This window comes from Salvelinus sp. IW2-2015, unplaced genomic scaffold, assembly GCF_002910315.2.
Source record: "Salvelinus sp. IW2-2015 unplaced genomic scaffold, ASM291031v2 Un_scaffold16296, whole genome shotgun sequence".
NCBI classification, from domain to species: Eukaryota; Metazoa; Chordata; class Actinopteri; order Salmoniformes; family Salmonidae; genus Salvelinus; species Salvelinus sp. IW2-2015.
This window is the reverse complement of record NW_019957526.1, coordinates 28,286-37,935: the sequence shown is the minus strand read 5'-3', so window position 1 is coordinate 37,935 and position 9,650 is coordinate 28,286. Positions and strand designations below refer to the sequence as shown.

The following is a 9,650-nucleotide window of genomic DNA, read 5'->3' as shown; positions in this document are numbered from 1 at the left end:
ATCCACCAAAGATAGTACATCATACCTGTGAAACGTTTGAAACTTTCTTTCCGCTTTAATTTCCAGACAGGGTGCAAAGGCCCCAAAGCACCATCGACTTTGATCAAATTTGTCACTAACTTTAAGGCAGGGGGCAACAGAGCTAGGTGCTTTAGGCTAACATGGTCACATCATATGGTCCTGTGTCTAACATTTGATGTTCAGTTTTTTGCCTGTCTTCAATACAGGATCCAGTATGATGCCAGGAGGACAGATGGGGACGAGGATGCAGTGGCAGGAACCAATGGGAGAAAAGCATCCCTGTCCAACTGGACAACAGTCTGCCGTCAATTCTGACTACCTTTCAGGTGAGTCCTTTTCCCCCGTTTCTATTCCTCTAGTGTTTTATGCATGCTCAATAAGTCAAAAAGGCAGTGAAAATGCATTTTGTGGAAGGACAGGTTTCCACTGTTTCTATATCTTATCATATTTTACTACCATTAAGCTTTTTCAATTTGGTCATCATCAATAGCCTAAGATGCTAAAGATCCCTCTGTGGCATAGCCTAGTAAGCTTTCTAGGCACCTAGAGCTCCCTTAATTCAGAGGGGTTGGGTTAAATGTGGAAGATACATTTCAGTTGAAGGCATTCAGTTGTACAACTGACTAGGTATCCCCCTTTTCAAGTATCCCTGGCACAGCCTGGGCACTCTTAGCAGTGTAAACTGGGCATTACGGTGTTGCAGGACACCTAGTTAAACACATGACTGTATTTAAGTGAGGCTGTTGTTGTTGTCTTGTTTTTGTCTTCTCAGACCATCTGGACATTAATATTTCATGGCTGACTGAGAGTTAACTGAATTATGTGATTGTGAATGTGATTACAATCTCCTTTGGTTTTAGTCTGGCTATTGATTTGTGTCTGTGGTGTACTCATCTCTCATTGGTAACTGACATCTGATATCCCCAATATATATTCTCTCTCTCCCCCCTATTTAATCTCTAGGTCCAGTGTCTAGTATGATGGGGATACCTGGTGATCAGTGGGGGAACCAGAACAAAGGAATGAAGGACAGCAACATACCAGATTCTCTCATGGGTACTGCTTAACAATTCTGTACAGTGTTTATGTAACACCAGCACGTAGTGCTTATCACTGTGTCTTATAGCGAAATAGAGTAGTAATAACATGAAGTATAGTATTAACCTGGGTGTCTTAATTCCACTCCCAGGTTTCTCCCAGCCAGGGATGATGAATATGAACATGGGTTCAGGAGGTATGGGGGGCATGGCTCCATTCCAGACAGACATGCCTCCTATGGGCAACTCACAGAAAGCCTCTCCTCTGTTTGCCTCTGAGCCCCACAAACAGTCCCAGTCCCAGGCCCCCTTTAAGCCCAACGACTCATACCCCTCTGCCCCGGGTCACAACACCCAGTCCCAGGACAACTCTGCAGGTAAGAGGTTGTCTCACACAGAGCAGCTAGATGGGGGGCCTGGGGTGGGATTTCCAGGGGTCCAGTCACCAGTTAAAAAATGGTATCAAATGTTAGGAAATCAAATACGTTTGGATGATGTTAGATCTTAAATTTGACCGTGAACAGGGTAAACTGTAACCGTTACTTTTTCTAGAGGGTTCCTCAAAGTGCCAGACTTCAGTCATCTTCATCCAAAGGGAAGGTATACTGGGATACTGTATAAGACCTCTGTTTTATTTACAAACTAAATGCAGAGCTTATAGTTAAAAGCCAGATAGTGGTACAGTATTAGTTGTTTCTTAGTGGGGCGGCCATCGGAGCAGAAATCGCGTGTTGCTCCGGCTTAAATTATGATGTTTCACTCTCAGACAACCAGGGTATAACCTTCTAGACCTTTCCAGCCCTCGGCCATATATTTGGTTTATTATGCAATACCTCAGACCTTTCTGAGACTTTATATCAATTTTGTTTGAGAAGAAAGAATAATTCTGTGATGAGATACCTAACCGTCTTTATTACAAATATTTCCTTAGATAATTTCCCAGAGGCCTAATTTGGAATAGAGGATTTTTCTTAAAATATTTATCATGGCCTCCTTCCCCACATTTGATACTGCTCTCTGAGTGAGGCAACCACGTGGACTAGGAGTAATGTGTCTTCTGGCAGGAGGCCAGGCTGAGGCTCTGGACTACGATGTACTCTTGGCTTTTTAAATACCAATATTGCATGAAACATAGATGATAATTCTGCCTGCACAAATTTGTTTTTTATGGCAACATAATCAATAAAGGACATTGAGGAAAATAGCACTTCATTCAATTAGAGAGGAGGGCAAGGATACACAATTTCGAGAAAGCCATTATCATTAACGATTGGGTTGAAAGTGGGGAGGGTATTATTCTTTTTCATTTCTCTCTGCCCTGTCATGTGAAGTATTGGGGTGGTACTACCATCAGTATTAACTGAAAAACATGGATGGAGAGACGATTTCCCACTGTAATGTCTTTGTCACAAAATATAAAAAGCACATGCGCTGTATGTTTTTGTGTGTATAGTATCTTTCGTTTGTTCACGTATGTATGTTTATTAAGTGCGCTATGATTTAATGATTTAGATTTTCTTGTGTTAATATGGTCTACTACTAACATTGTCCTCTTCAGTGTGTTTGTACTAGGTTCCCCATGTCACATGGCCCCTTCCTCTGGGTTCATTGTTTATCTGTGTTTGTCCATGTGACCTGCCTCTGTTGTTGTTCTGCAGCATGTCAGTTACTTATACATTCATTCATATGCTCATCTACTCATGCGATGTGCTGTCGAGTATACAGCACACACCACACTGCTCAGTGTCAGCACAATCTCCATTCTTCCCTTGCCCTGCCAGAGAGAATCACACCCAATCAGCTGCAATCTCGGAACATTGCAAACAAAAAAACTGTCTCTTTGGCTAACATGTAATCCAGAAGCCTAAAAGTCACATTCTATAAGCCTACTGGCCAGGCCGTAAAGAAATTCTAGTGGTGGTTGTGTCAATATTATTTAAGTTTTATTAAGATGCTTACTTGCAGGTTCTTTCTCGACAATGCAATAACAATAATAAATATAAGAATACGAACATAAAGTAAATGGCTCAGTAGAAAATAAACATTTAGCATAAATATAATACAGGAAGGTATGATTTATAGTACAATATTTATACATGTATTAGAGAAAGGGGGGATTGGGGGCAAGTGTTTCAATTGTGCAGTATTAGCAATAGTAAATAAGAGTGGTAGCAGCAATTGTGGTATGCGTGTGTGCGTGTGTGCGTGCGCGAAGGTGTGGGTAGTCAGTGCAGGTGGTCAGTCCAGTTCAAGTATTCCGCTGTCTGATGGCTTGTAGATAGAAACTGTTTCTTGTTATCAGACCTCATTCTGTGATACCGTCTCCCCAACAGTAAAAGAGAGAACAGCTCGTAGCTGGGGTGTGTTGGGTCCTTGATGATGCTGTGGTCCTTCCTCAGGCACCATTTCATGTAGCTTACAGAAATTCAAAACTCAAGTCACAATTTGATTTATTGAATCGTTTTTATTTGTAGTTTAATAAGATCATTTTCTACTCAGTTGTTGAGTTTCATAAATGTAGGTCTGAATTTCTATGAGCAGATAAGATATACCCAGATTCTTCTGGAGATGATTGGCAATTGTTTTATGGTCTTCTTTGTTATGGGTAGTGACATTCCTTCCTCCTCTCTGCTCATCAAAAAGTTTGGACAAACCCAAACCCCTGGGCAGGTGGTGAGTCCGGGCTGCAAGCCTCAGAGGGTCTCAGCCTTTCCCCCAGCGACTCAGTGGAGGAGAGCCCCAACTCTGACCGCCTCAGCCCCCACGGCCAGGAGACTGGCTCTGGGGACGAGAGGGGGACCGGGGGGGTCAACAGCGGCAGCAAGCAGCAGAAGAGGAAGAAGAAGAAAAGGAGGCCCAGAGAGGAGGTGTATGACTTCATGGACAGGCAAGAGGCTCCGGACTCTTCGAAGGAGGAGGAGGGCGAGACAGAGAGCGGAGCCTCGGACTGCCCTCTGAGTCTGTCCTCCCCGAGCAAGGAGGAGAGCTGGGAGTGTGAGATGCGAGGGAGGGGAGGGGGTAGGGTCAGGGGCAGGAAGAATAAGAGCAGGATGAAGCTGCCAGAGGAGTGGGGGCCAACACCCCAGGAGCCCACGACACCCCATGCCACCCCAGCCTCGGTGTCTGCAATGGTGATGGCCTCCGGTCCGTTAAGTTCAACCCTAGAGAACATCTCCTCCCTCATAGCCGACCCACAGACTAACCCCTTTAGCAGTTTTATAGAGGACACCAAACCCTCTCACACCTCCACTGCCCCACCACTCACTGAGAACCCCAAACCAAGTCACATCCTCAACAAGGACCCTGCCCTAACAGACACTTCCACTAGTAACTTGAACATGTTTGAGCAACCTTCTCCAGCCAAGGTAAACATGGAGTGGGAGGCTGAGGCTCCTGTTAAAAACACTGCCTCTGCTCCCCTCCATTATGAACCCATGTGTATTGATGACTTTAAAATGCCCCCTCCCTTAGCCACAAAAGATGTCCTACCCCCCAAGAAGGAGGAGGCAGCTTTGTCCTTCACTGCCAAAGTCTCCTCTGATCATTGTCGTCGTGAGGCCAACGCATCTATTACTGACCAGAGGCAACTGGGTCCTCAGAGCTCCCCAGGCTTCAGCCCCCAGGTCTCACAGACCTCTTTCCTAGACTCTGTCCTGCAGACCCCCTCAGCCAGCACCCCTGCTTCACAGCCACAGGCCCAGTCTCAGACCACCACACCCCAGGGCCTTCCTCCAAACACCACCACCTCCTCCTCTTTCCAGTGCACTTCTCCTCCACTGTTTAGCCACTCCTCCCAGCCTGYTCARGACACTCCCAGTCCCCGCCCTGCAGTGGGCTCAGGCCTCAACCCTGCAGCCCCACCCTTTATCCCCACTACACTGCCACTCACAGAGCACCAGGAGCCACCGCTGCCAGAGCCCCCCCTGCTGGAAGGTTGGTGACACTGAAGAGGGGACATATCTATCAGTATGGGGGTGAATGATGACATTATAGTGCATGGCTCTCTCTGTGGACTGGGCCTGCTGTTGCTCGGCCATTATGTGTTTAATAGCACTGTTAGTAACATGCTAACTAATTACCACTATTCTTTAATCTGACTGCGTCTGACTGAGTCCCTACTGGCTGGGCCTTGAGTCCCTTTATCCTGACTGACTGTCTGGCCAGTTTCTGTGTAGTGCTGTTATGATGATGATGATCATGATAATAACACATTCATTGCTATGTGGCTGTCTACCTACCTGATTGTGTCAGCTGCCCAGCTCGTTTTACCTCACATCTCTCTCCTTTCTAACACTGTAATCATATACTACTTACTCTACTGTCTCTGTAGATTACTATGTGTGTGACTCCTGAGTGACTCCACTCTCCTTGGGATAGAATTAGCTAGCTTTCTCCCCCCTGAATGCCATTATCCTAATCCTAAGTAATTCTACACCCTAACTCTTTGACATTGACTCAACCTTTCTTCTCTAATCAAAGGGATGTTGGTTTTACAGTGTGATTCTCTCTCTTTCTCTCAAGAGATTGCTTTTTCCCTGACTAAATGATGCTTTTAATTCCTCAAATAGCCATGAGCTGACTGAGGAGTCACTAACTGCTATTCTTTCACATCCTCTTTCTACTTGTGTGTGTGAATTCACTTTCAGAACCATTTTGAATATCTCAGTGTTCCTATCTGGAATTCTTAGTTATGCAATTTGACAATTTTAAAACACATACACATTTTACTTTCAGCCAATTTTTGATTGGAGATCAAAAATACAATAAAAAATTGCTCGATGTGCAAGTTGTCATGTAAATGTTTGCATGATTAATAGGCAAACTGAAATGACTGACAGCTATGTTTTGTCTTTTCTCTCACCCACATGTACTACGTCTCCTGATGATGGCTCTGATGATGATGATGATGATGCTAAATAGGTGAGTCATATTTCCATTATTGCCTTTGAGAATATTTAGATTTCTCATCAGTGGAATAATATGACGTCGAATTCAGTGTTTATTTATTTCCTTATTTGGTACAAATGTTTGCCACAGGTTTTTGTTCTGTTCAAGATTTCTTGGACTTTGCCTCTCTCACTGTTGTTGAGATATTGTTTATGTCAGGAAAAAGCTGTCACGGTTCCTGGCTAGTTTGCTTTGAGCGTTAGTTTGGCCAAGTTCAGAGACTGTACTGTTCTGTGTTGGTTCTTCTTACTTTGGTTTCTGGGTTGGAGATTCCAAGGACTGATAGCTAAGTTAACACTGCTACCCTGATAGCAAGTTGCTACCCTGCAGTGTAAGGTTGTTGTAGAGATGCTGTTCCTCCTTCCTTGATGACACAGGTGTTTTTGGTTGACAAATGGTGGAAGTCGTTAGCATACTGCTTGTCTGCACCCCTCACATTCCCTTACTCAACTCAACCATCCCCATTCAGCAGTCTGTTAATGGGTTATTTACAGATGACCGGGCAGGCGGGTTGGTGTGTGGAGGGACAGTACAGTGAGGGACTGGCCTCTACTGCCCTCTGTATCCTCATCCCACAACTTTCTCCCTCAATCACCATCTTTGTTTTTCATACCTCCCTCATCTCCCCTATCTCGCTCTCCCTCCCTCCCTCTCCATCCTCCTCTCCCTAATGCAATATTAATGGCTGGGACTTTTTTGCAGTTACATAAGGCATGCAGCCCTTGTCTTTTTATAGCCGGTGATCTGGGTGTGTACAGTAGGCACCAGCTGTCATAGCAGCTCACAGATCGCTGCACCTGTACATAGCCCATCTGTAAATAGCCCATCCAACTCCCTCATCCCCATACTGTTATTTATTTTATTTATTTTGCTCCTTTGCACCCCAGTATCTCTACTTGCACACTCATCTTCTGCACATCTATCACTCCAGTGTTTAATTGCTATATTGTAATTACTTCGTCACCATGGCCTATTTATTGCTTTACCTCCCTTATCCTACCTCATTTGCACACACTGTATATAAACTTTTTCGATTGTATTATTGACTGTATGTTTGTTTATTACCATGTGTAACTCTGTGTTGTTGTTTGTGTCGCACTGCTTTGCTTTATCTTGGCCAGGTTGCAGTTGTAAATGAGAACTTGTTCTCAACTAGCCTACCTGGTTAAATAAAGGTGAAATATATCAAATAAAAAGGCAGAGGGAGACAGAGGCTTAGAGGCTGTGAGGTGCTGCAGACAGGGTTATCCCACCACGCCACCACCGGTTTGTGAACTGGTACTGCTCTGCTCTTCTCTACTCTGCCCTACTCTGCTCTACTCTGCCCTACTCTGCTCTACTCTGCTCTGCCCTACTCTGCTCTACTCTGCCCTACTCTGCCCTACTCTGCTCTACTCTACCCTACGCTGCTCTACTCTACTCTGCCTTGCTCTGCTCTTCCCTACTCTGCTCTGCTCTGCTATACTCTACCCTACTCTGCTCTACTCTACTCTGCCTAACTCTGCTCTACTCTGACCTATGCTAATCTGCTCTACTCTGCCTTACTCTACTCTGCTCTACTCTGCCCTACTCTACTCTGCTCTACTCTGCCCTACTCTGCTCTGCTCTGCTGCATAGTAATTTTTCTGGTCAGCCGATCACAGACCGCCCAGCCTGGCAAAGATACCATCCATAAGAGCCAGCCCAGCCTGGCAAAGATACCATCTATAAGAGCCAGCCCAGTCTGGCAAAGATACCATCCATAAGAGCCAGCCCAGTCTGGCAAAGATACCATCCATAAGAGCCAGCCCAGCCTGGCAAAGATACCATCCATAAAGAGCAGCCGATCTGGCAAAGATTACCATCCATAAGAGCCAGCCCAGCCTGGCAAAGATACCATCCATAAGAGCCAGCCCAGTCTGGCAAAGATACCATCCATAAGAGCCAGCCCAGTCTGGCAAAGCATCACCACTATAGTACTGATTGAGATGGGCAGTGCTGTGCAGTCTTTCTGTTTTTAAGGTATAGCTACCTTTCAGTAAATACTTAATCATCATGCTGCTGGCTTTAAGTGCATTTCTGTATGTCACAGTGCATATCATCACACTGGACCGTATGTGTTGAAGTCAAGTAAAGGGACGGGTGCTATTTAAGTGTTGTTTATATATGGATTAGTATCGAAAATCTATGCAATGTTTCATGATGTATTAATTGACCAAAGAGGTGGTTCAATAAATGACTGGTGCTTATATAATAGTTCTTGCTGTAGCTTTGAATGTGGCTTAGCTGGTTGAAGCTAACCTCGTACAACCATCCAGAAGTCTCACAAGCTTACATTTTGTTTCCCTACATGGATTCCATCTGGCTAGGAGCAGAAGACAGGAGCTTGGTGCCCTCACCATTTCATTGTTCCAATCACTGTCCTCTGATGAACTACTACCTAAGGTGGCAGGCGTAGAAAGACGCCTAGGCGGTGTCTCCACTCAGGTTGAAAATACTGTATCCCTGAAAACCAGAAACATCCACTTGCCAACACTGCTAAGGGTGTGGGGGTGGTTTAGTTGATGATGAACGCAAAGCGCCGCAGTTCACAACCACTGTATGGCGTCAGTTCAGTTGGCATCTCTTTGCTCAAGCCAAGGTTGGTCATGGGTGCACCTCAGCCACGCTCAAGGTCCTAAACGATATCTTAACCGCCATCGATAACAAACAATACTGTGCAGCCGTATTCATTGACCTGGCCAAGGCTTTCGACTCTGTCAATCACCACATCCTCATTGGCAGACTCAATAGCCTTGGTTTCTCAAATGATTGCCTCGCCTGGTTCACCAACTACTTCTCTGATAGAGTGCAGTGTGTCAAATCGGAGGGCCTGTTGTCCGGGCCTCTGGCAGTCTCTATGGGGGTGCCACAGGGTTTAATTCTTGGGCCGACTCTCTTCTCTGTATACATCAATGATGTCGCTCTTGCTGCTGGTGAGTCTCTGATCCACCTCTATGCAGACGACACCATTCTGTATACTTCTGGCCCTTCTTTGGACACTGTGTTAACAACCTTCCAGACGAGCTTCAATGCCATACAACTCTCCTTCCGTGACCTCCAACTGCTCTTAAATACAAGTAAAACTAAATGCATGCTCTTCAACCGATCGCTGCCTGCACCTGCCCGCCCGTCCAGCATCACTACTCTGGACGGTTCTGACTTAGAATATGTGAACAACTACAAATACCTAGGTGTCTGGTTAGACCGTAAACTCTCCTTCCAGACTCACATCAAACATCTCCAATCCAAAGTTAAATCTAGAATTGACTTCCTATTTCGCAAAAAAGCATCCTTCACTCATGCTGCCAAACATACCCTCGTAACACTGACCATCCTACCGATCCTCGACTTCGGCGATGTCATTTACAAAATAGCTTCCAATACCCTACTCAATCAATTGGATGCAGTCTATCACAGTGCCATCCGTTTTGTCACCAAAGCCCCATATACTACCCACCACTGCGACCTGTACACTCTCGTTGGCTGGCCCTCGCTTCATACTCGTCGCCAAACCCACTGGCTCCAGGTCATCAACAAGACCCTGCTAGCTAAAGTCCCCCCTTATCTCAGCTCGCTGGTCACCATAGCAGCACCCACCTGTAGCACGCACTCCAGCAGGTATAT

General features: G+C 45.4%; 1 protein-coding gene across 5 annotated transcripts in view; it reads left to right on the top strand.

Annotated features, from left to right (window-relative positions):
• Positions 1-231: 231 nt before the first annotated feature.
• LOC112080373 (microtubule-associated protein tau) overlaps positions 232-9,650 on the top strand; it is a 37,698-nt gene continuing 28,279 nt past the window's right edge. For all 5 annotated transcript variants that reach the window (XM_024146109.2, XM_024146108.2, XM_024146107.2 and 2 more), the window contains exons 1-4: positions 232-347; positions 985-1,077; positions 1,211-1,435; positions 3,702-4,991. In XM_024146109.2, coding sequence (XP_024001877.2) covers positions 236-347; positions 985-1,077; positions 1,211-1,435; positions 3,702-4,991 — 1,720 coding nt within the window. In that variant the 5' untranslated portion in view covers positions 232-235. The remainder of the gene's footprint in view (positions 348-984; positions 1,078-1,210; positions 1,436-3,701; positions 4,992-9,650) is intronic.